The sequence below is a fragment of the Diadema antillarum genome, unplaced genomic scaffold, assembly GCF_040938485.1.
Source record: "Diadema antillarum isolate AM-2024a unplaced genomic scaffold, OU_Dant_1.0 seq00001348_RagTag, whole genome shotgun sequence".
NCBI lineage: Eukaryota > Metazoa > Echinodermata > Echinoidea > Diadematoida > Diadematidae > Diadema > Diadema antillarum.
The window spans coordinates 1,289,262-1,316,781 of NW_027272113.1; the positions used below are offsets into that span (position 1 = coordinate 1,289,262).

The 27,520-nt window shown below is 37.2% G+C and overlaps 1 protein-coding gene across 1 annotated transcript; it reads left to right on the forward strand.

The window, feature by feature from the left end:
• LOC139708546 (sodium-coupled monocarboxylate transporter 1-like) lies at positions 1-27,128 on the forward strand. Its single transcript, XM_071620488.1, has 17 exons — positions 1-333; positions 5,082-5,147; positions 5,873-5,924; positions 6,780-6,847; positions 7,141-7,295; positions 9,043-9,183; positions 9,806-9,935; positions 11,189-11,277; positions 11,631-11,743; positions 12,634-12,701; positions 13,464-13,550; positions 15,468-15,679; positions 16,605-16,720; positions 17,320-17,453; positions 24,873-24,929; positions 25,793-25,864; positions 27,027-27,128. The coding sequence occupies exons 1-17, from the start codon at positions 1-3 to the stop codon at positions 27,126-27,128; spliced, it is 1,995 nt and encodes a 664-aa protein (XP_071476589.1).
• The last annotated feature ends 392 nt before the right edge of the window (positions 27,129-27,520 follow it).

Consider the following 27,520-nt stretch of genomic DNA (forward strand, 5'->3'; position numbering starts at 1 on the left):
ATGGCGGGGACGTTTGGCGTCGTTGACTACGTGATCCTCGCCGTGATGCTTGGCATCTCGGCCGCTATCGGGATCTTCTACGCCTGCACGGGAGGGAAGCAGGCAACGGCCGCCGAGTTTCTCCTGGCCGATCGGAAGGCGAACCCGCTTGCCGTCGCCTTTTCGCTGGTAGCCAGCTACATATCTGCCATCACGGTTATAGGCACCCCCGCTGAGGTTTACTTCTACGGATCAATGTACTGGATCTTCGCATTCGCTTTCATTGGTGCTGGACTCATAACCAACGCATTCCTGCCAGTCTTTATGAAATTGAATATCACTAGTGCAAATGAGGTAATATTCCATCCGTAACACCTACTGTTTGATAGTGGATTACTTTCAAGGGCGTAAAGTATTTTTTATTGCGTGTGTGTGTGTGTGTGTGTGCGTGTGTGTGTGTGTGTGTGTGTGTGTGTGTGTGTGTGCTCGCGCGCTCTATCAACATCCTGTAAAGAATGGTTGCTTGATTTCAGAATTTTGAATAATTTCAGCGATACATACATGTAAGTCACTTTCTAGAAGACAATAACTTTACTATTTTAATCTTAAAACATTTATGCAATACAGTAAAATTGAGTCCAATGAAGACAGTTTTTTTTTTGTTACTCATGTTTTCCCCTTGTAATTATGATAATGGAATAGCTCGTTTAATTAAACTTTGGTCATAATCTTAACTCTCAATCTGCAGCATGTTTTGAGGAAGAATAGATACAATATCAGTAATCTGAGCAGGCGTGTGTCAGTCTGTTTGAACTTATGAAATAAGTAAAATCCATTATCATGATCATAAGAATAATACTTGGTGTCTGCCTCCGTCCGTGAAACTAATTTTGAAACGGAAATGCAAACACACGCATGAACAGCGAAAAAAAAGGACACAGATAATAAGTAAAATTAATTTCCTGATATTATACTTTGCACGTGGTAAAAAAGCGACAATACAACATAAAACAAAAGAAAACTATGGCAATCATGCCTGTGTATAGGTCAATACTAAATTATAAAAAAAACCCCTTAGAGCCAACAAAGTATAGCAAAGGGGGGTTTGTTACATTATTTTGTTTTCTTTTTTTATGGGGTAATGAAGCGTCAATGTACATTTATTTTTATTACTGCAAGAGAGACACGGCCAATGATTGGTCGTTGATATCTACCAGTTTCGCCTTTTTTTTTAAATCTTTGTGCTGTATTGTTATGTTGGCTTTTGTTATGTTGTTTTTGGTTTTTGTCAAAACTTCGCTTGCTAACTGCATTTGACAGTAAGCTGATACGTGAGATGATTATAACCAACGCGGGAGTTTCTATACCGCATGGATCGCCACTGACGGCTGAGAGTGCCGTCAGTGCATGATTTGTGTGCGTGAAATTCACTCATCATCCATTATAGGGTTGTACCTACTCTTCTATATCCTTTTTTAAGATCTGTTCGGTTTTGTTTCTCTTTTTGGAAAAAAAAAATGTCCCCTCATACTTGACGCCACGAAGTGGAACTTCTTCACTGATATTTCTTTCTCTTTTATTTTTTTTTCTCAAACGGAATGAGAACAAAAGACAGAAGATCAAGCCCCTTTCTTGGGCTTCGGCATTCCTATGTATTCCGTTCTCATCTCTCGTCAATAGCTCCGAAGGAACTCCCTCATTTTCACCTATGTGGTCCACGGCGGACAATGGATGAGATTTTCGGCAAACATGGTCCCTGGCTCTGCCATCCACCCCACCCCCCTTTTTTATTCCCCCTGCTGACACAGTGGCACACGGCCAACACAATTCAACAGCACACATCACCTATTCACATACATACATTTTTTTTTTCAAAGTAAGTCTTTGCTGATTCAGTAAACATTCCCCGAGGATCCCTTTCGTGCCAATTAGGTATGGCTACTGATGGGTTGTCATGTATATAGCGCTCGAGAACTATGGCTTTGTTTACAACTAGGCTTCTTGACTCATTTCTTTTGATGTGTCACAATTTTACGACAGGGTATAACACACTTTAGTTCTTACTGTATATTTTCTGTATTCTGACTATGGTCGTGACAATGTAAAGGACCTGTACGATAAATTGAGTTTATGTCCTTTTTCGGATCTCACTCACATCTAAGGATGGTGTACACCGTAAAACAACCCAAGAGCTCAAGGTACTTGTATACATAGCACGCCAGTTCCTATACTCGTCAACGTAACATAATATCACGTAAAGAATGGTCGTTTATCCGTGTAAACTAATTGAGGCCTATTGTAGATAAAAAGACTCCGCTTGTCACTACCACAATGTGCACAGCAGAACACAGTGTTCACAGATAATGTATATGGCAGTTATTGCCAACGGTTTTACGCCTCATATCAAAATAAACAAGTCGCTTCTTCAGTCCTGAACTACATATTATACTGATTACTCCACGAGAAGATATAATATATTCGTCCCGTAGAGTGATCAGTATAGATCAGGATTATCTTACTATGACACACGGAACGCTATGTTATACAGAGTAGCATAATCTATGACATTGGTTATACCAGTTAAAAGTAACTGTCAGTCTCTTAACAGTATCAGCTCGCATTATTTTGATACGCTGTTTTTGTCATTACTGGAAGAGACCGGGAAAGCAACAGACCTTTATTAGAACTAAACAAGCATACTATAAAACGATGGTTGTCCACAATAGTGATAGTAACAGGAGCTGTAATCGGCTTGTCTTTCGTAATAGCTTCTTTCTACTGCTCTGCCCCCGTGTCTTTCAGTGTACAAGCCTGAAGGACGACCCCCTTGTATTACCCCTCATTATTGTCATTGGCTGTAGCTCCCCTAAGAAACTGTTCGGCGTTTACAATTGAATAATTCAGTTTTAGCGCGGCATGATGGAGTATACTTAAGGTTCTTTATCCTCTCACTGTTTGCTGAGCTATTGTCATCCTCTACTTTAACTCTCACCTTTGCACTTTCTCAGCACTCCTATTCATGCTCTTTATGCCCCCCCCCCCACACACACACACACGAGCAGATATATACACACACAGTCCTTATAAGCCTGTACAATACTTCAGGTCCCACACGACAGGCATACTGTCCGGATAAATCGATGACCATTACGCTTACAATGTGTATGTTTACATCGACGCGTTTTTGTACTATTTACACAACACTGTCAAAAAAGTTTTTGCCCAGCAAACCTAAGATTACAGTTATAAAAGTGGGTGTATTCGAAGGCAGTGACTCTTTTACAACGGCTAATTTAATGGGTTCATCTTTTGTTTGTTCGTAGTAATAAAAGCGAACTTGCCAGTTAAATTCTGATGCTTTTCAGCATAGATGAATGAAAACAGTAGTTCCCATTAGGCAGACGGAAAACTTGACTTTGCACAGTTCGTGCATGCGTCCCTTTATAGCAACTCGGAAAATTAGATTCCCTGCGTAAGCTGGTTATAGAGGTATACAAGTAATTCAGACATTTCCTCAGAATGATAAAATCAGGAACTTCTTACGCAGGGTGTCATGAATATGCATTATGCAAATCAGTGTAACATGTTCAACCCACGTGGGGCAGAAAAGCTGCGAGGGCTCTAGGCCCAGTTGCTGTTACTCCAAGAAAGTTTGGTTGTGATTTGCTTGGTGTCAGTGAGGATAATTATGTGTTACATGTTGTCGACTGCCACCATCTCTTTCCTAGAGCCCGTAACATGCATAACATGCGGGAAACAATGCTACATATTACCAGGGAATTTATTTAGACCCCGATAAAAATCCAAACGTATTACTGGTTAAAGAGAGGAAAGTATAATCGAGTAGCATGGGATAATTGTTTTTTTCATTTTTAACTCAGCTGTGTAATACAATGATATTTCATAGACGATGTTTGAGAGGTTGTATAGTAGGCCCTATCGGTTGAGGTGAGCATTCAGATTATAACCTTTTGCAAGATACTTAGAAAACCACTTTCTGAAAAGTTAAGAGAACATGCACTCTAAAAAAAACCCGAGTCAGAACTGACCCGGAACTGGGTCCGTTGGGGTCATACACCGTTCCGGGTCAAAAATGACTTGGAATTTGGTCATGAAGATTCCGAATGGGGTCACGCTGACCCAATTCATGACTCTGAATTGGTCATATCTGACTCCATTCCTTGTCAATTCTGACCCGGAACGGTGTATGACCCCAACGGACCCAGTTCCGGGTCAGTTCTGACTCGGATGTTTTAAGAGTGTGCAATCCTATGAGGAATTCAACGTCTATTTGACGAAAATCAATTTTTGAAGTAGCTGAGATATTCAAAAAACAAAATAGAACAAAACGATCCTAATAAAAATTAGGTCCCACTTTGTATTAGGATCGCTTTGTTTTGGATATCTCAGCCATTTTAAAACCAATTTTCATCAAATAAACTTTGAATTCCTCTTAGAATTATATGCTCTGTCATAATATTTCATTATGGGGTTCTCATTAAAAAAAAAAAAAAAATCATCATCAACAAGCTTTGGAAACCTGAAGCCCCATCTCATCTACCGGAACTGTACCATCCCGTTAAGAGATATTTATGAGATCAAAAACTGTACAGTTCTGATTGGTTTTAGATGCCTTGTTCTCAAAAGTGTCGTCAGACCTTCAAGGTTTGCTCGCTTGTCACTCTGCTCCTGTCAGATCTACAATATATTCTAGATTAGACACCGTATAGATGACAATGCACTTATGATATGATAGCACATCATTAGTGTGGATTGAAAAAACAACAACAAACAAACAAACAAACAAACAAACAAATGATATTTACCTCCTACAAGTGTAATGTACTCCTTCAAAGTTTCCCTTTGTTTTGTTTCGTCAAAAATTGTGCGAGAAAAAGTACTGAAGAAGCCATAACAAAATATATTAAATGAAATTATCATTATCATGACTATTGTTGCCAATAACAATGTCTTTAGTTGGTGAAACTCAATGATTATAGAAAAGACTAGAGGCTGAACTTTGCTTTGGTTATGTAAATGTAAGTAAATGTGAAATGATAATCATTATCATTATTGTTGTTGTTGTTGTTTCTCCATTTCAGTACTTACAGCTGCGGTTTGGTCACGTGGCAAGGTTGATCGGCACGATCATCACCTTCATCACATCGGTAATTTGTTTTTTTTTTGGCTTTAGTTGTTGTTGTTGATGTTGATGTTGTCGTCGTCGTCGTGGTTGCAATTGTCTTTGTAATGCCGAAATTAGGCTTCTGCACTTGCTCGTCTTTTGGCTTACATAATAGTACTTAAAGGGGATGGCTAGTAACTGATCAGTGGGAATAAGTGGGAATGCTGGGGGGATGATTGTTCCAATCATTGTGGGTTTCATTTAAGAGTACATTATAATTATATCTATTGTTGTGTGAAAATTATTTGCTTCAGAATGGTCTCATATTCAAGTAAATGTGCAGTTTAATGTTTCGAGGTTAGCATGCCTGTACAGTGACGGGGCATTAAACTGCAAATTACTTGAATATGAGACCGTTCTGAAGCAGATAATTTTACACAACAATAGATATATACTGTACTCTTAAATGAATCCCACAAAAATTGGAACAATCATCCCCCTGCATTCCTACTGATTACCACTGATCAGTTAGTATATAGCCATCCCCTTTAACAAACGCAAACTGAAGAAAACTGACCAGAAGTGAATAATGATATAATAATTATTTCCACTAATAATATTACTTAAATATAGCATGAAGTCTGAACCACTCTGTACTGTGCTACCCTACACACTTGAAATGGAAGTATATCGCGACTTACACTAAATGCTACACGCAGTATCGTGACCTGGACATGTTTTTCTTCGTTTCTTTCTTTCCTCATGCAGATTTTTTACATGGCAATAGTAATCTATGCCCCTGCGTTGGCTCTAAACCAAGGTATGTTTTGGCTTCAGTTCAACTCAATTTCCACGTCCACATTCCGTGTTTAGTTTTAATGTAGTGGCAAAAAGGTACAAAAGTAGATTCCATATAGGCTCATTCCACGAGCTAGATGTCCACGAGTCATACAGCCCATACCAAGAGATAGACAGTAGAAATAAAACAGGCCCATGAACTCGACATTACGCAAAAACAAAGAAGTAAGAAAGAGCTTGACACTATAGGTAGATATGATTCTCGTTAAATGCCGGGTTCGTGAGCCTTATTTGAGTAGTGTCTATTATGGAGCCCTTGGACCGTATACAGCTCGTGAACCAATTTTCACCTGGGGGCATTTCATGCAGCGTTTTGTCAGATATTTCGTCTGACAAACTGTTAAAAGCTACTCAAATCCTTGCATCTGATTGGCTGAGAGTAAATTTGTCCGAGAAAGTTGTCGGACAAAATACTTCATGAAATGCCCCCCCCCCCCCCCCCCCATGTCAAGATCGTGGCCTTGGTTGACTATTTCCTAGGCTAGCTATGACCATGTGAGTTGTATAACTCGTGTGCAATATTATTATGACTATGTGAGTTGTATAACTCGTTTGCAATAAATGACTCGTGAGCGGTACGACTTGTGGACTGTACGACTATTATAGTGGGATGTGTGCCTCGTGGATTTCGTGCACCTACTACTTGTTTGTATGTTTGTTTGTTATGTTTTTGCCAAAAAAAAAAAACATGTTTTCGCTTTGCTCTCATGCTAACACTTCTTCAAGGTGTGTTTTACCTTTGTTTGGTTACTTTAAAGTCGCAATGACCATACATTAGCAGTATCCATCATGGTTTTAATATTGTTCTTTCCTACAGTGACTGGGGTGAACCTATGGGGCTGCGTTGTGGCTACTGGAGTCGTTTGTACATTCTACACCACGATTGTGAGTTATAAAAGACCCCCCCCCCTACTAATCCAAACAACCCTCACAAATTGAATCTTTACCCCACTCTATTTTCCCCTTGGTGGCTGATTTCCTTTTTAAGTAATCTATTAATGATTGGCTGCACTATAGTCTGCACCCTTTCAGTATGTAACGGTTGTATATAACGCTGAGGACGGACTGATTTTGCTTCAACACGCATTTCCCATAGGCACTTGCCCGAGTATACTCGGGACTCGTCTTGACATCTGTTAGGCATTTTATTTTGTTAACTCTTTTTTTTGTGATCTCAGGGTGGTATGAAAGCCGTGATCGTCACTGATGTCTTCCAAATGCTGGTGATGATCGCCGGACTTCTCGCAGTGCTGGTCAAGGGAGCCGTAGAGCTCGGAGGACTTGGCGAGGTGTGGAGGATATGCGAGGAAGGAGGCAGAATCGACTTCTGGAAGTGAGCATAGTTTTACAGCAAGTATACAGAACTATTTCTGTCTCTCCCTTACTCCTCTCTATGTCTATCTGCCTGTCTGTCTATCTGTCTATATCTGTTTATATATCTATATCTATACCTATGCATTAGGCCCTATATCTATATATGTTTATATTAAGTATATCTGTCTTTCTGTTTTTATGTCTATCTGCCTGTCTGTCTATCTGTCTATATCTGTTTATATATCTATATCTATACCTATGCATTAGGCCCTATATCTATATATGTTTATATTAAGTATATCTGTCTTTCTGTTTTTATGTCTATATCTGTCTATCTATCTATCTGTCCATCTATCCATCTTTCTAGCTGTCTGTCTGTCTGTCTGTCTATCTATATCTTTATACCTATTATATTCATATCTATCTGTCTCTATTAAGCATAATGATCTATCTCTTTATATGTCTATATATGTCTATCTATCCAACTTTCTGTCTGTCTGTCCGTCTATCTATCTCTATCTATCTGTATTATCTATCCATCTATCTATCTGTCTATCTTCATCTATCGATCTATATCTTATTAACTTTGTCTATCTCTCTCTCACACACATCCTCTATCTTTATCTCTTTTTCTTTTCTGACTGTTCTTGCCTCTTAATTGTTGAAGTAACTTTATTGTATGTATTATAATCTGTGTGTATATACCGCATGTCAATGAGCGGAAATGTCAAAATGATATGAAGAAAAAAGAATATGAACAAAAACCGATAAGTCCATATTTGCCAAATGAAGATATTTGCGATTAAAGGTCAAGAAAAATAAAGAGAATGATAAGAAAATTTTTGCTTCTTTTGACCATATCTGCAAAAATGTGCCTTTATAATATAGTGACCAATATAACATTTAAAGGGTATTATTTTGTACTTTATGACAGAAACTGTACTTAAAAATCTTCAAAAATGGACTTATCGGTTTTTGCAAACAAACTCTTCATATCTTGTTGTTTCGCTACAGTAAAGAAGTATAAGAGCGGTTCTTTTTTTTTGCTGTTACTCTCGATAGTGTACTTGCATGATCTGTACAGCTATATGTACAAAAGAAACCAATGGCCCGCGACGGCTGAGATTACATAAACTGAATGACAATGAGTAATAATAACATGGTCAGTGTTGAGTATACTTTGTGGATTTTTAATAATTTGATTCTCTTTTCATTTTGCTTGTTTTTTTCTAAACGTAGGCCTATACTTTTGCTTGGTGTCTATTGTTGTTGGAGTTTCTGTTAAAGGGACTGTACAGTACTAGTTGAGGTAGGGATTCATGTTTTGAACATTTCTAAGTGAGATAATGAAAAGCCTCTTATGAAATATGAAAGAGCATGTAATTTCAAAAAGGATTCAACGTTTATTTGATGAAAATTGGTTTTCAAATGGCTGAGATATCCAAAAAAGTGCTGATAATAAAAGACGACATGCCCCAACTTTATTAGTATCTCTTTGTTTCACCTTTGTTTTTAGATATCTCACCCATTTCAAAACTGATTTTCATCGAATAAACTTTTGATACCCCTTAGAACTGCATGCTCTTTGACATCTCATAGAGTTGTTTCTGAATATCTCACAAAACGTTAAAAGCCAAATCTGCACCTCGACCAGAACTGTACACACCCTTTAAGTCATATGCTGTGAAATTAAAGGTATTAACGTTGTATTCCGTCCTGTTTCTTACCCCTATCCCTGTGCCAAACCAAACAACCAACCAACAAAGTTTCAATCCAGATCCGACAGTGAGGCACACTTTCTGGACGATCACTGTGGGTGGATCGTTCCTGTGGGGCTCCATCTACGGCGTGTCTCAGGCACAGGTCATGCGGTACCTGTCATGCGGACGTCTGAGGTCGGCCCGAATGTAAGTCTCGCGGCTACACTGTAAACGAGATGTGCGCTAACGTCATTACTCGGGGGAGGTTCATTTCATTATTATCATTTTACATCATTTGAATTCTTTCTTCCTTCTTTTTCCTTTTCCCCCCCGAAAAACTTGAAACCTAAGAGTTGAATGACAGTTTGTGTTAAATAAATACAGTTGTATATCAAACGTGATTGGCAGGCCCAGCTATCTTTCGATCTTTCTATACTTGAGCTGCAGATCTTTCTTTTTTTTTTTACAATCATTAGTGAGCAAGTGATGACTATTGTTCATAATCGTTTCCAAAATCCATGTGATCCTCCCAAGTTCTCATCATCAGTTACAAGTCTTCAAAATTTGACAACCTGTGGTACTTTAACAGTAAATACACTATAGTAAGAGAGTGGAAACTTATGCGAATCTTCGAACTCTCGTTCATCCAGAAATCATCCCTCATTTTTATTTTTATGTGCATTTTTTTGTGCTTGATTTTTACCCTCATTGGTCCTACCCCTGTCTAGTATCCTAATTATGAATGATCGTGATTAGCCTAAATAGAAAATGGAATATTGTTTTTCGTAAATCACTAGGTTTTACCATAATAATATTCCTGTCTTCACAGCGCCCTCGGTCTTGCCATCATTGGTATGATCGTGGTTGTCTCTCTGGCCTGCCTAGCCGGTCTTGTCATGTACGCTTACTACGCCGACTGCGATCCTCTCTTTTCTGGCCGCGTGAGGGCGCCTGATCAGGTAATATACAGAATAAAACAGTGACAATGATTTGAAGAGTTTGCTTGCAAAACCGATAAGTCCATTTTTGAAGATGTTGAAGTACGGTCTTTGTCATAAAGTACAAAATAATACCTTTTAAATGATATAATGGTCGCTACATACAAAGGTACATTTCTGAATTATTGTCAAAAGAAGCAAAAAATTTCTTATTATTCTCTTTATTTTTCTCGACCTTTAATCGCAAATATTTCCATTTGACAATTTTGGACTTACCGGTTTTTGCGAACAAACTCTTCATTTCTATCTTTCCTGCTGATTTGTTGCTGTTGTTTAAAAAGAAAAAAAAGAGGAAAAATAGACCCCATTAAAGATAATTTGCCCCAGACAATACTGACATTAAATCAGACTATAATAAATCTTAAATAAATCAAACATTACTATTAGATGTACAATAATGTTTACACGAGGGAGCTCAAAATAAAATGTATCCACGTGGGAGCTCATAATGAATGTCTCCACGAGGGAGCATGTTATCAGAATCTTTCCTGTAATAACTCAGTAATGTAAGTGACTAATGATTACAGTGACAACTATTAAAATTAAGAAAACACGGCACACGCCGATAGAATAAAGATACTTTAATGAACAACCAAAATAGATTTCGGCTAACTTTCAGCTAACTCGTCTCAGAGACGAATTACATGTCTTGGTACTTTGTAATTTTTTGTTAGTACTTGACAAGTTTTCAAGAAATAACTCCACCAGTGGTATCCCCACATTCATATCTCAAGCAATTTTAGGCCATAGAAGGATATCGCCTCGCCTCATGGTTCTTCTTTTGGTTTGTACAGAAGAAAGAAAGAAAGAAGGAAAGAAAGAAAGAAAGACAGAAAGAAAGAAAGAAAGACAGAAAGAAAGAAAGAAAGAAAGAAAGAAAGAAAGAAAGAAAGAAAGAAAGAAAGGAGGAAAGAATATTAATCATCGTTGAGGTATGGTGCAACACATCCTCTCTAATGGGATCCCCTTCCGAGGCATAACTGTTACTGAAAGCGGTACAACCCTGCAATAATTCCGTGTGAAAGATTTATTCTCTCTTCTTTTTTTTTTGTGTGTGTATTTTTTAACACACTTAACAGATAAGTCAATTGTATTCGCTTCACAGAGTCTATTTTATGATGTTTCAAGAGTCTATAGTTGGAATGTCTGGTAATCTTAAGCAAAAATTATTCATTGTCTCTCTCTTTTTTTTTTTTTTAATTCTTCTGTTGCAGCTGGTTCCGTTCATGGTGGTGGATTTGTACGGCAGCACGCCGGGACTTTCCGGTCTCTTCACGGCTGGAGTAGTGAGCGCCGCATTGAGGTGGGTTTCTTACTGTGTAAGCTTATAATATAATCATGCCCTCAATGATTATAATTTATATCTATGCCTGTAATGTTGAAAGTGCTCTGAAATCGTGAATTATGTCTTATTTTGTAGGTTTTTGTGTATTTATTTATTTATTTATTTATTTGCACATTTATTTGCTTATTTATTTACAATAGATTTATTCTAAGTTGTACAATCCGAGACGTTCAAATCCAACACATATATCTTCATAGAGGTGTAATTTATCAATTCATCAGTAAAGAGTGTCTAGCTATCAATGCTGAATAGAATATACTCATTCATTTTCTGTTTGTATATTTTTGTATATTTCTATCTATACACGTTAGTACCGTGTCATCGGGATTGAACGCCCTGACGGCTGTCACTTCTGAAGATGTGATTAAGAAGCTGTTCCCGAACATGTCGCCGAGAACATACAGCATTGTTAACAAGGTTGTCGGTGAGCCTGCATGCAAATCCCTCTTCCTTACTATTCGTTATAGCGTTGTTCGTTACTCACTGCGGCTCGCCAAAAGAAAGAAAATAAATTGCACGCCGTTAATATATTTACATGTGTTAGGACTTCCAGGGGCGGATCCAGAAATTCCGTAAAGAGGGGGCGTGTTTACAAAATTAAAGGGGGGCGCACGCACCCCTCCCCCATTTTTTTCTTTTTATTTCTTTTGTTTCAACAAACAAATAAAGGGGGGGGGGCGTGCGCCGGTTGCGGTCCTCGTTTCTTTATCATTATATATCGTGAAGAAGAAACGAGGTCAAGAATAACACATGTACATTTATTCTTAGAATATGTATGTTGCTTTTAATAAGAAACTACTTCCACAAGAGTTCAGAAGAGAAAGTAAATCAACAAAAAGCAACGACTCCGTCTTACAGAATAAAAATAAATAAATTTTAACTTAATCTTCACAATACAAAAGCAAATCACATTCAACCTTATTTGTAGGCCCATAAGTGATAAACATGTTCACTTCCTTATTTGCATAAGCAAACAAACACGGGATTTCAAGCAAACAAAATACCCACATATTTAGCTCGTGGTGGTGAAAACGAAATTACTAATGTGCATGAATTTCTGCGAAAACGACAGAAATTACGATTTTTACCTTTTACCGGTCAGGAACAATATTAGTCACATCCATCAAACAAGAATGGATGCAGTATTGTCAAGCAACACTCTTGCTCCATGAACGTGATGAATGAGTTGATTAAGTGACGATAATAATTCTGATTTCTTGTAAACTGACTCACATTACGTTATCGCACGATTACACGTCAGTTTGGGTAAATAATTGTCTAATACTTCATCTCTTTATTTTTTTTTTTTGTTAGCTGTGGTATACGGAGCTCTCTGCATGGCGCTTACGTACGTAGCATCAATATTGGGAAACATTCTACAGGTAAAGACGATTGCATTGCTCAAAATTATATAGTACAATGTATTCACATCCATGTCAGATATTGAAAATGAAATTTTGATATAAGCCATGCGTGCAAGTGATAGATGAAGAGATTGTGAGAGCTTGAATCTAGGGCGAAAAACAGGAACTGGTTCGTGGTTGAGTTCAGTTGTGTTTATTTGTTTGTTAGCTTTTGTCTTGCAAGCATTCAAACGTCTGAGAACGTATTCTTCGTTTTTGTTTACTTTTCTCTCTTTTTTTGTATACAAAATTATGATTAATCTGATGTAAATTGCATCTTCTGCCACTAGGCCATTGCAGTCTAGGACCTGTTTCATAAAGACTTACGATTTATTGTATGCTCGATTTATCAAGAGTAACTCATTGAATCCAGCGCGAGATCAATATTGACCGCGTTGACTGCAAATCTATTTCATAAAGATACTTACATTGATTTCTACCACATTATTTTCATTCCCTATAGCGATGAAGGTTGTTTTTCTGAATCTTACGATCAATCTTAGGACTAATCTTTACGAAATTTCCAGGACATTTGATGGTATAATCTCATCAAATTCCATCCAAAACCATTACGTTTCTGTTGATAACATACAGCGATAATTTGTGCATAGCAGTTTTAATGTTCATTACCACTCCTTGTGTAGTATATGATATCTGCAGTTAATTTATCCATCTTGTTCGAAACCATCTATTAGTAAATCTAATCTTCAATGTCCCCAATATTTTCGTCCATACGTATAGCTGGCGCTGAGTTTCGGTGGAATGTTCGGTGGACCTGCGCTGGGACTTTTCACGCTTGGCATGTTCTTTCCTTGGGCAAACAATGTGGTAAGAAAACAGTGGCGTATCTAAGGGGGGGGGGGCACGTGCCCCGGGCGCCACTCCTTGGGGCGCCAAAACGAAAAAACGAAAAAAAAAAACGAAGAAGAAGAAGAGGAACAAAAAGAAAAAAAAGAGAAGGAAAAAAAAAGAAAAAAAAAACTGAAATACAACAATTCGCTCGCCAAAATTAAAAGAAAAGAGAAGAAGATAGGAACAAAAACGTGATGATGAAGCGGACAAAATGACAATGTATATTGTGTTCATACATGCCATCGTTAGAAGTCAAAATGTTACACGGAGAAGCGGCTGCAATTTCTTTCGTTCTGAAGCGACCGCCGAATGGATCAAAAGAGTTCGCCAACTTTTTCGAACATACGGTGGGGGGGGGGGGGGGGGGGGAGGGGGGGGTGCGCAAAAAACCAAATCAAACAAGATAAAAACAAAACATGATGATGACGTGGACAAAATGACAATGTTTATTGTGTTCACACAAGAACTCCATGTTTTGTAAGCTGAAATACAACAATTTTCGGCTAGCTCGCTGCGCTCGCTCGCCAAAATTCATATAAAAAAGAAAATAAGAACAAAACGTGATGATGAAGCGGACAAAATGACAATGTACATTGTGTTCACGCATGCCATCGTTAGAAGGCAAAATGTTACACGGAGCAGCGGCTGCAATTTCTTTCGTTCTGCAGCGACCGCCGATTGGATCAAAACAGTTCGCCAATGGTTTCGAACATACGAGGGGGGGGGGGGGGGGAGGGGGCGCAAAAAAACAAATAAAAAAGATAAGAACAAAACGTAATGATGACGCGGAAATATACGAATTTCGGCTCACTCGCGAAGCTAAGAAAAGATAAAAACAAAACGCAATGATGACGCGGAAATATACGAATTTCGGCTCACTCGCGCGTACTAATTTAAAGTATTTTTTCAAATCCTCTGTTTGTTGGTATAAATCGTTATCTATAAGGCCGTTACTATATCTTGATTTTATTGTAAGATTAAATAAGCAAAAAATGACAAGAATTCCATATTTTGTAAGCTGAAATACAAAAAATATCAAAATTTATTACAATAAAATCACCCTCAAAAGACCCCTTTTAAGTGCTTCAAAAAGCATATCATGTGGACTTTTTTAAAGTCCCTACCGGGATGGGGTTGGGATTGAACACTTTTTCAGAAATTAGGGGCGCAATTTTCGCGCTTGCCCCGGGCGCCGTTTTCCCTAGATACACTACTGTAAGAAAGTCAAATAATGCTTAAGGGAGAGAGAGAGAAAGAGAGAGAGAGAGAGAGAGGGGGGGGGGGGGGAGAAAAAATGAAGACATTGAGAGAGGTCTGACAATGATGAAGTAAAAGCATGTAGGAGGACGAGTTCTAATGGGAAATGAAAGTGAGAGAAATCATTCTTTATACTTTTTTCTTTTTGTTTTAATGGGGCCAATTCTGCATTCATTTCCTAACACGTAACATAACGTAAAGTGAACGCACAAAATTTTGTACCATATGAGGCTATATGAATGATAGGCCGTACTTACGTTTCTTTTCTTTTTTTTTTACAAATCCTAAATGCATAAATTATTCACGCGTTATACTGCACTTTTAGTATCAAAACACCATTATTTGAATCGTAAATCATTTTTTTTTTGATCTGGTCTTTACCATCTCTCTTTCATGTGGCGAGCTGAGATTGTCAATTCTGACAGGTACAATGAGGTGCTCACATCAAGCACACTATCATCACTTTAAACTCTCATATTTTGATATTAGTAGTTTTATCAGCATCATTACAATCAATTACTATAGTAGTTTTATAAAAATCATCATTACTATCTTTGGTGTAATTTGTTGTTAATGCATGATTTTACATGGGGTTAGTGATTCTGTTTGCATGTTTTTCGTTTCACAATTTCTCAGGGCAGTATAATAGGGATTCTCGTCGGTCAAGTCTGGTCCCTGTGGGTCGGGGTTGGGGCGTGGATAGAAGATTTGCCACCCCAGATCCTTCCGCTGACGATATCCGGCTGTCCCCTGCCCCCTCCTCCTGTTGTTGCGAACACCACGATGGACCCTGTGATGACGACGATGATGACCACGTGGATGTCGACGGCCGGTCAGAGCATGGCATCGCCGATGACCATGGCACAAACAACTGCCCCATCCAGGTTAGTACTCGGTTTATTGCGGGCGATTTTGTAATGACGACGACGATGATGATAGTAATAAAAAAAAATCAATAATGATAACGATGATTATGGAATTGATAATATCAATGCAATTATTTTACTCATGAATAACAATGAAATGACAAAAGGCGATTATGATGACGAATACTTGTAAGTCTTATGGCGCTGAATGTTATGATGGACCACAGACTTTATTTCGCCTATATTGGCTGCCATAACCGTGATGATTAACCCCTGTCCATCCCTTCGTAAATAGATTTTTATTGTAAATCTACTTTGAACTTACACAGAAAATGTGTTACGGCATCTAAAACCAGTATACAAAGCGATGTACGATGGTCTTTAAAGGTCACTGGTTGTGTACTATTCGGAATAGAGATTTAAAAAATGTTCGAGTTATCACTATTTTGATGCATCATAATTTTATGTTCTTCAGTTGTATCACAAAACATCATTCTTACACATAAATATTTCGCAATGAAGTCTAAAATACAGGGAGATATCACAATTTTTTCTTCAATAAACCATTACTGTAGACGGTTTATTCTAGAAACACTCTTATTATAATCATTCTTCACATTATTTTACGTTTAGCAACAATAATGTCATCAAGCCTTGATTACACTGATTAGATTTTATTCATTGGTTGTTTCTATCCCTTAATCATATTCTAGAACTCTTTTAAAGCGCTAGCGCTGGGATTCTGTTTCATCTGCAAATGGCAAATAATGCCTTTAAGTTGTTAATATTGTTGTACCAGATAAGACACTGACATTCTTTGAGTTGAAAATATTAACGCAGGTCAAATAATACAAAGATCATATATCTGGTGTTCCTGTGACATTTTGACCCGTAACTTTCTAACCAGCGGTGCTGGTTGGACGTCGCCCGTTGCCGAACTCTACACGCTGTCCTACGCCTGGCTGGCCGGGAGCTCGTGGCTCATCACAGTCATTGTTGGTATGCTGGTCAGCCTCATTACAGGTACATCATTTTCTGTCTATCACAGTTACAAAGAAATATCTACTAGCAATGTATTTCAATTTGTACACATTGAGTGAGGAGTTGAATTGAAATGGACCAAGTATACAATCTAAAAAGAGTAAGATAAAAAAGTCAGATGAGCAAAATAAGACATTCCACCAATATCTTCATTGTATGTTCTTGAAGTTATGATTGAAACTGTCTTTTCTGATTTATTTCCTTTATTTGAACAACTTCTATCACAAATATGAACTTAAAACAGGATGGCGATTTTTTTTTTTTTTTTTTTTTTGGGGGGGGGGGGGGTGATTAAACTCTTAAGCCAATTTTTATGGCCGCTATACGTAGGTAGATAAGTATTCACCACGTGATACATAATGAGTGGCCGTAGCTGTATAAAGGGTCTATAATACAGTAATTTTGAGCGGGGGATTTTTTTTTCAATGGTCGCTATAAGCAGGTGGCCGCTATAGACAGGTGGCTGCTAAGACAGGTTTGACTGTATACAGAAAGAGACTCAAGAGAATGCGGTCATGATAAAACAGTTAAACAGGGATAAATTCTGAGTTCTGAATTCGACATCGTTTAATCGGTAACAGGTGTTAACGATCCCCGCAAGATGAATCCCGCCCTCATCAGTCCAATTGCCGACAGACTGTTTTGTTGTCTGCCAGAATCATGGAAAGGACCAATGAGATGCCGTGTTGGGGAACTCTACGAGGCGAAGGAGCAGGTATACTTTACACCTGCTTCAATTATTGATTTAATGCAAAACCACATGTGACGTAATAGATGTTCTACACATCAGTATTTGACCTTTTAATAGTTGCTAATTATTTTTTAGTTTGATTGCTTCGTATTTCTGCATTTTTCATTATTTCAATTAAAAAAAAAATGATTGTGGATTGATTCCGTATAAAAAAAAATGTTTCTGACATATTTTATCAATGCAAAGTACAAATGCAAGCATATTACAAGCTTTACATTTTTTTTTTTTCAAAATGGGTTGTGATGGCAACAAAATTGTATCCAGATGATGATAGTGTAAAGGATTGAACGTGTTTTAGAAAAAAATCTCTTGTATGTTTTGACGTAAACTAACGTCGGCGTTTTCACGAACCGACGCTATTTCGTTTTTGAGCGAAAATGCAGTTCTGAGAAAATCGCGTTTAAAGATCTCACAAGTTTTAGACAACGTTATCAATGACTTTTCCTGTCTTGTGTGTGAAAATTTTGACAGGGTGATGAGAGTGGAAGTTGTTCTTCATATCCATAGTGTAATTTTAGTGTGAATTCAAAAAATCTACGAGATTTCTGTCTTCAAACTCACTGCGTCGGTTCGTAAATCCATCGTTTCTTGCGCGCACCATAGGCTATGTACTTAAGCGCGGGTCTCACGAACCGACGTAAGTTGTATTACGCCGGTTCGTGAGACCCGCGCTGTAGGGCCTGTACAATAGGTAACGTGCAATACGCGTGTATTTACGAACCGTCGCTATTTCATTTTCGTATGTGTTTACATACAAATACTATTGGGGCTATACCTGCTTATCAACAATAACCTTATTAATTGAAATTAATTGTCATGTAATGATTGTTGTGATGATTACAATACATTTAGTGATAATTAAGATGATAATACAAGCCAGTTTCTCTTTATTGTTCTAAAAAGAGTGTTATTGTTTTCATCTTCATTTAGTACACGCATGTATTGTTATTATAGCTGTGGTTGATCGTTCCAAAGATTTCTTTGCCCCCCCCCCTTTTTTGTGGATATATTATTTAACACTTTTGCACGTGGACATCTATCATTTGGTAATACATGTACTCGGTATACTGTGTTTCATATTTTTTTACTTTTTATTGTTTTTTTTAACTTTTTTAACTTACTTTTTTATTTTTTCACATTATTTTTAATTCAAATTCAGTTCACTTTTTTTCATAATAATTATGAATGTTTGTTCTAAGATGAAGGATACCGCTAAATCTTGGGAAAAAGACGTGCCAGTCAGTAATAATTACTTGTATTTACTCATCTTTCATACTCATGCATGCACTCTGTTATTTCTTTCTCTGAAATAATCTATTAATTTCTTTATTTCTTATTATTCCACATATTTGTGACATTTACTTTGTCACAATTTTTATCAGTGTCATTATTGTCATTTGGCTCGCATGCGAATTCACTCATAATTCCTCATTTTCCATCTTTCTCTTTCCTGCTCAACAGATTCTATGATAGCTGCACCTGATCATATAAAAACATAAAACTCATCCTGCATGCACTCTTCGAAACTGATAAACTCCTAAAAATACATAAATATCAACACTATCAGAATTTCAAGCTTCATTTTAAATATTTAATAATGGTCATGTTTAATTATGCCTTTTGCAGCAATATATTGAAGAGGTACATTATGTAATCGAAGAAACATAGGTCCTCAATAAAATATCAAATTTGAATTATTCAGAGATGAGTAATGACAATGTGAAGGATAACAATTGTGGAAGAGCTCCATAAATCAATACATATCTAATGGCAAATGGAGATGGAATCAAGATTCAAGAATATGTGTAATTCAAGTTCATTATTATGTCAGTTCTTGTGTGTTCACAAAAAGAGGAACACAGTTCGAACATGCACACCAAATCTTACATCGTACATTTACATCTATAGAGTGCGGACGGAACATATACAAGAGAAAGAATAACATTCTCAAATCAATATATCAAGCATAACTATGTATATGAACACAAAAAGATGTTGCTGCGTATGCATGAAGCTTGAGAGTGCTGCAACACCCATATGCTCAGATAAAAACTTGATGTATATCATACAAAAGAGAAGAGGTACTGCATGTACATGTAGTTACACTATTCACAGGACAGTAGAGAAAAAGCACGAGAGAGAGAAGGAAATGGGTGTCTAAAATAGGTCGATGTAAGGAGTGCCAAGCCAATTAAGTCTCTAATAGAAGTCATACATATATAAGGAAACAAATTAATCACAACATAAATGATCGTGCTTATGTTAACCAATAATTAGCATCTAAAAATGTGTGTAGAAAGCCCATAATATCAGCCTTTCGCCCCGTAGGCTTGTTACATATGAGAAAAGAGAAATTTTGGCCGACCCCCCCCCCCTCCCTGTGAATCCTTGATCCACCAGTACTACATGTATAAACACATTCTGAGAATGTGTTTTAGTACATGTACTAGCAAATTCACCAGAGGGGTGGGGAAATTCGGCCAAAATTGTGTGTGGCTAAAATAATTAAAAAGAAAGGTCATCAGCAAAACTACGGGGTGGATGCAGACGAATTTTCATGTGATGACTAAAAAAAATGCAGCTAAAGGAAAAAAAAAGACGGCGGAGAGGGGCCAAGGCTAATATGACTCCCCTCCCCCCCCCCCACCATAAAACAAACAAACAAACAATCACCACTGTTTTACAGCACCTTTAAAGGACTCTTAATTTTTTGTTTGTTAAAAACAAACGTCTCGAAGTAAAGAATTCCATATTGTAGGCAAAATGTAGACCGATACAGTGTATAAAGTGTACATCCCAAGCTATTAAAGAAAAAAAAAACAGATTATGAATATCATTTAAAGTAAGAATTTCAGTGTGTTTAATCATCTTTAGTTGAGTTGCAAATGACATGTACATATTTAATAAGAGCAGTAAACTTCGAAGCGCCCCCAAGCCCTTCTATACTTAATTATTCATGTGTAAAGGTAGCGCCAGGGCACTTCGGTGGTCTAGTGGTTATGACGCTGGTCTAGTAATCCAGAGGTCGTGGGTTCGAATCCTGCTTGGGCTGCCTGTGATTTTTTTTTCACAGCAGCCTACAAACTGCACACTGCAGTTGCGTGCGTTACTACGGATGGAGACAAATGAATAATCTATCATTTTAATATACAATGTTTGACATCCTTATTGCAATCACTTTCTTTAATTGTAAATTTAGAGACATAATGAATTATTATTAAAAGAAATCATATTTCTGTATTTTGTTGTGAGTTTGCATGGGAACATACACGTATCATAATTTACAATTTTAGTTAAATAAAGAACATCTTATAACAGAACTGTCTAGTGATGGTTGAATAATTATGTCAATTTGTTATAAGTCCTATCAGTTACATGGAGTGCATGTTCCCATGTTTATAAGAATCATTCGTGACACATTCAAAGTGGGTTGAAGACAACAAAATAATAAATAAAAGAATAAAGGAGAATAGAACTTAATCTGATTACAGCATCATCTAAATATTGCCAATGTGCACTTAGAAATCTATCAAGATTTATCACAAGGTTATGATTACCACACAAAACCTTCAAGATTTATTATCATGAAATACATACCAATGAACACTTAAAAAAATCTAACATTCCATATCCACATGAAGCTTTCCTTGATATAAATGTCTCTCTGTAGTGTTATTAAAGTGTAGCAAAATTGTAATTACGACATCACAGAATGGAATGCATTGTTTTCACCTTCAATCTGAGGATCTCCTTTCATGTTTCCACTTTACAATCACATTTCACTATAGATATACCGTCCTTATGTTGTCGCCCTTCATCCCAATTTCTCCCTTCTATCCTATCTGTAGATTGTCTTCTTTCCTAAGCCATTGTATTCACATTCCTTGATGATCAGCACGATGCTGTACTTTTTTCTTCTTCTCTGAAACAGTCCAGCTCTTCGCTACTGCATGGCATCAGTCATCTGAAAGAAAAGACAGAAATTAAGAACTTTCGATTAAAATCAAACATCATGATACAAGATACAACTGTCATTTTGAGAAAAAGAAATCAGCCAACTAAACTGTAGTTGAAATTATTTTGCTCTATTTATATTAAACATAAAACAAAACGGTATACAGGATCAAAGAATGTCAAAAAAATACTGCTGTTCGTCTTTGATGCATATTCAAATTGTCTCGCCTTTTACATATTTTAATGATGCAAGATCTTATGTCTAGCACTTAGTAAGTCTCATGTAGAATTTAAATTATTATTCACATGAATAAATCTACATGTCCTTGTAAACAAGGCATTGCTTTGAAAAAGCTGAATATTACTAACTGCATTTGGGAAACAGTCTACGACAATCAAACTTGTTTATTATCAGAGACTTTAACATCTTAATTAGACCTAGACTCTACATTACCATTGTATTCACATCCGTTGGTGATGTACACGACCCTGTACTTTTCCTTTTCTTTTCTGAGACAGTCCAGTTCTTCGCTACTACATGGCATCAGTCATCTGAAAGAAAAGAAAGAAATTAAGAACTTTAGATTAAAATCAAACATCATGGTACAAGATACAACTTTAATTTTGAGAAAAAAAAATCAGCCAACAAAACTGAAGTTGAAATTATTTTGCTCTATTTATATTAAACATAAAACAAAATGGTAAGAATGTCAAAAAATGCTGCTGTTCGTATTTGATGCATATTCAAATTGTCTCGTCATTTACACATTTTACTGATGCAAGATATTATGTTTAGCACTTAGTAAGTCTCATGTAGAAATTGAATTATCATTCACATGAAAATAAATCTACATGTATTTGTAAACATGGCATTGCATTGAAATAGCTGAATATAACTACATGTACCTGCATTTGGGAAACAGTCTATGACAATCAAACCTGTTTCTTATCAGAGACTGTAACATCTTAATTAGACATAGACTCTACATTATCATTCAGCTTTTAAAGGTATTAACCATTCACCTATAAAACACTGGCATTGTCATGTGCATCATATTTCTTTGATATTGCACATATTTTCATGAAGTCTGTGCAAGAATGCAAATGAAACACGTCTGTTGTTTGGTATTTATGAAAAAAAAATATCACTAACCCGGAAGTCCTTGGCCTTAGGAATAACACGTGGCGAGTTAGTAGGAATTGACGATAAAATAGAATAAGAATACATCTACTAAATAGGCCTTTGCCTCATGAATGTCTGGTCTAATTATAGACTAAGTGAAGTCTAGACCTTTCACTTTTAAGTTACCAGTGGCACACAGAATTTATATTATAGATCTAGACTACATCTAGATCTAGACATCTAATACTATTAGATCTTGGCAACTTTTGTCTTTGTGACACGAAATTAACACGTCACGGATGATATTGCGGCGATATCCAACAGGATGACAGTACCACTATTACTGAATCAGTAAGTTGACATAGATAACTAACATCAACTTGTTAACGTACGTTAGAGATGGCACCATTATACAATAACCGGTGACACTGACACTGACAGATCTAACGACTACGTTTAGACTAACGTTAAAGAGTTAGACTCGCCATCTCAGTAAGTCGGCCAAAGACAAAGTCAATACAGGGCTAAGTCAGTGTTACTGTTATGTTAGGCCTAACAAACGTTAACGGCTGCTCGGTTAGGTTAGGTTTACCAGGACTCAAGAGTCCTGGTTAAATCAGTCGAGGGACATTTCTTAGAAGTCCTTCGATTCCAAGAATAAAAAGGGTGAAAGAACAAAGGGAAAAAAGGAAAGAAGAAAGGACAAAAGATTATGTATGGCTGCTGTGGAAATCGACAGCGCTACTGTATCACTATCAATCACGCGTAAATATGTAAACGCCATTTGGTTGGGCCGCATTCACAAGTTTTAGGGAAAAAAAGCCCCACCGCTGTGCTTCAAAGGTACTCCACTCGAACTAACATAAGACATAATGTCACATATCTACACACAGTACGGTACTAGGGCTGAATTCACAAGTATACTAACACTGCACTGTACAGGAAAGCCACCTAACCTGTAAACTACTCGTAGTGTTTAGGTAGTATCACTAGACCACATACTGTCATAGATGACATCTACACCAACGCTGCACACTGGCACTGGTCCGACGGTCCCTGACCAGGAAAAATCACTGTTGGACACTAACCAGTAACTTTTTCAGGAATGGACCAGTAAAAATTGGGGGAAAAAATGGGTGGACTGTACCTACTATTACCACTAGTCTAGATGTAGATCTAGAGCTAGACTATAGACTCTGTGTTAATTTGACTTGGTCTTAGACTTCAGCTGATCTTAGATTTAGTAACTGGTATTACAAGTAAAGTCTTAACTTAGACTTAATAGTTAAACTTGAAAGTTAAAGTCTAACATGTCTAACTTTATTCTTTACTCTTCCTTTGAGTTTTACTTTTAGACTTTTTACTTTTTGTTTAGTTTAGTAGGCCTACTTAGTCAATCTCATGATTTCATTTTCAACTCAAGTCAAGGCATAGCCATGAGTGTCTTCGAGACTTTGACATCTTGCATGTCTTGCACACAGACGTTACGACTACAGTACTCAGTAGTCTCAGAAGTAACGACATAAGTTGAAAAGAAACTATAAATAATATGATTTGGGATCTAATTTGAAATTGGATGGCGTTTACAGACTAGGCTTCATAAGCATCACGCGATTGAATACATGGGACTACACTCTACCGCAATTAATGGTTATGGTAGTCCAACTGAAACTGTTATTTTGAGCATGATTTTAATAGGATTATAGCTTACCATTCACTTCACTCGTGGACAGTGGGCTGGCTTAGGTCGTCATTCATCTTTCAGAAGGTTTGGTTCTCACTCTGAGATCTGGATTAGGGCCAAAACCTAATTCTAGGCCAGTAAGTTGAACAAAGCTCAAAATAATGCAACTGCGACGGTTCGTAAAACCCGCATTGCTCTTCACCCTAGCAATTCGGGTTTCACGAACCGGCGTATCTTTCCTGCGTCGGTTCGTGAAACCCCTTTTTCTCAATTTCTCGATATTTCGAGTACCGTCGTTTTTTTCTTTCTTTGATAAAATTAAGACTAATTAATTTTGTGATCTAAAATTTGGGGATTTGGTAGAGTTTTGAAAGCACTTTCATTTGGTACCAATATCTCGATTTTGAAAATTTTGACCAAAATCGAAATAGCGTCGGTTCGTGAAAACACCGACGGTATATGATGTATTTAATCCTGAACTTTTTCTTTTTCAGTGAAAATTCGAGAGGGAAAAAAACCCTCAGAGACATGAAGTTAGGTTATATGGAATACGATTCTTCCTCAATTACACTATGTCATAACCCTTCCTCCACCTTTTTATTTTTCTGTTTTCTTTTCTTAGGCTGATTTAGTTGACGGAGAAGCCATGAAAGTGACAAACAATGACAATGGAATTGCAGTGAGTAATCAAACAGTTAAATCTCGTGCGTGAATTGATTATAATCTAATTATGCTATACATAATGACATAGTTGATGGAATGAACAGCCAGCACGAGAGAAACAAAATATCTAATTTAACTGATTGGAAGAATAATGATTAAATTTTTATATTCTGAGTAAATGATTACAGATACACACTGAGAGAGAGAGAGAGAGAGAGAGAGAGAGAGAGACACGGGGGGAGGGGGGGGGGGGGGAGGGAACAATCGTCCTCTTGTTATTTGACTTAAAACCAAAAAGTCAGTTTTCGCCCATTACAGTTAATGCTGAACTGAAACAGTTTCAAATCGATATCAAACACTGAATACCGCTTTGTAAAATAAAATGTCAAAATACCCTGAAATCATTTCCTATCCTATATTACTACACCAAGGATCATAAATTCATATGATTTCATGAAGTTATGCATGTGTTATTTCATTACTAATATTATTATTATCTTCAGTATCGGCATGTGACACTTAGTGACACTTATTTGATCTGATTTTTGTTCGTTTTAATATGTTCCCCCAGTTATAGTATGGCCTGAAAAAAAAATATCTGTATTTCATAGTTCCCCTAATCTGATTTTATCACGGGACCTGCGACTCTATACAAGCTTGCTTTTACGCAGTTTAACTCGCATGTAAACAGACCTTACAGTTTATATCAAGACGAAGTTTTGAACATTCCTCTGAAGTACCATTTTAAATTATTTTCTGTATAATTTTCGTATTTATATACTTTATTGTGATATGTGAGAAATATGAAAATAAAGTGAAATGAAATGAAATGAAAAAATGCGGTTTCTCTTTCTGTCTATATATATCTTTTTTAAATAGTCGCCTTATGCCGTTGATGACGACGAAAGGAAAAAGGACGCCGGGGAAAATTTCGAAATGTCAGAAACCAAGGTTTGATGATAAGATTTTATGGTATCATTTGTTCTTAAAGGGACTGTACAGTAATGATTGAGGTGGGGGTTCATGTTTCCAACATTCTTAAGAGAGATAATGAGAAACCTCATGTGAAATATGAAAGAGCATGTAATTTTAAGAAGGATTCAACGTTTATTTGATGAAAATCGGTTTTGAAATGGCTGAGATATCCAAAAAAAGTGATAATATTAAAAGGCGACATGCCCCAACTTTATTAGGACCTCTTTGTTTCACCTTGTTTATGGATAACTCAGCCATTTCAAAACCGATTTTCATCAAATAAACTTTTGATTCCCATTAGAATCGCATGCTCTTTGACATCTCATAGAGTGGTTTCTGAATATCTCGCAAAACGTAAAAAGCTAAATTCTCGCCTCGCCCAGAACTGTACACACCCTTTAACAGTGACAATGATCAGTACATAATTTATTTATCTTTTTTAGAAATTAACATTGCACTCCTCATTGTACAAATCTCCGTGGAGAAATATAACGCACAATACGTTAGGGGTTTATACTCACAGAGAATTTAGATTCCACTAACTACAGTTTGCTGATGATTAATAATAGCACTAGTTTGACATTTTTCCTCTATTTCAAGGATATTCATTGATAACGCTTGTCTTAGCACTTCTATAACATGTTTATAATTCTTCTACGAGATAAAATGATTGTGAACATCCACTGTATATCGATAGGATACATTATGAATACACCCCGGCCTCATCACCTTGTGTTTGTTGTGGTATCGTAGCTGCTATTGTATACCTTCAGCGATTGATATTACTTCTTCATTTATTAACGTGTGTATAGACCAAGTGAACTTGTAACCTCATTAACCGTACTATGTCATGAATATTCTAATTATCACTCTGTGTCATAGTCAACAACATGTAGCTTATTCTAGCAATGCACCCAATGATATATACTATTCGGACTCATTTAATCGATTAACAAATTGAAATGACTTGGTGAGCGTACCGACAAATGAAGATAATGTACATTAGAACATCCGGGGAAATTACTCTGAGGCACTTCGAATCTTATAGCAAAACGAGTTATGCAATAGGCCTCAAAAGAAAAAGAAAGTTCCCGCCACTTTCCAACACGATAGTTGACCTTTGACCCCGGTCTTGCAGTCTAATCTTCAGAGCTACGACGAAAGCATTTGGGAGGCAGGGAACGCTAACGCCGGCGGAAACCAAACGCTGAATCTGGAGTCCAGTGACACAAAGTTGTAGAAACATTTTTCTCAGGGAGTGTGAGTACACAAGCTTCTTATTGAAAGGATTCCAGCCCATTTCAATCCATTTCATCCAAGTCGTTAAGGTGGCCTCACACTATGCGGTTTTTTCGATCGCAGTGCTTGCGATCTGTTGCGGTTGCCAGATCGCAATCATCGAGTCGCATAGTGTGAGCGCAACGACCGCAAGGCTTGCGGAAATTCATCCGGTCGCAAGGGTTCGTAGAGGCAACCGCAGACGATCGCAAAGTTTTGAACATGTTCAAAATTTGACAGCAGCCGCAAGGAGGTCGCAAGGCTTGCGGACGCCTCCATTGCAAGTCGCGAGAAGTCGCATGCGGTCGAGAACAGCGTGCGACTTCTCGAAAGTCGCGAGAAAAAACCGCATAG

Coding starts and splice junctions, on each gene's coding strand:
- LOC139708546 (XM_071620488.1), top strand. CDS start 1: ATGGCGGGGACGTTTGGCGTCGTTGACTACGTGATCCTCGCCGTGATG. Junction 6,848..7,140: donor GTACATTCTACACCACGATT/GTGAGTTATAAA, acceptor TTGTGATCTCAG/GGTGGTATGAAAGCCGTGAT. Junction 9,184..9,805: donor CGTCTGAGGTCGGCCCGAAT/GTAAGTCTCGCG, acceptor CTGTCTTCACAG/CGCCCTCGGTCTTGCCATCA.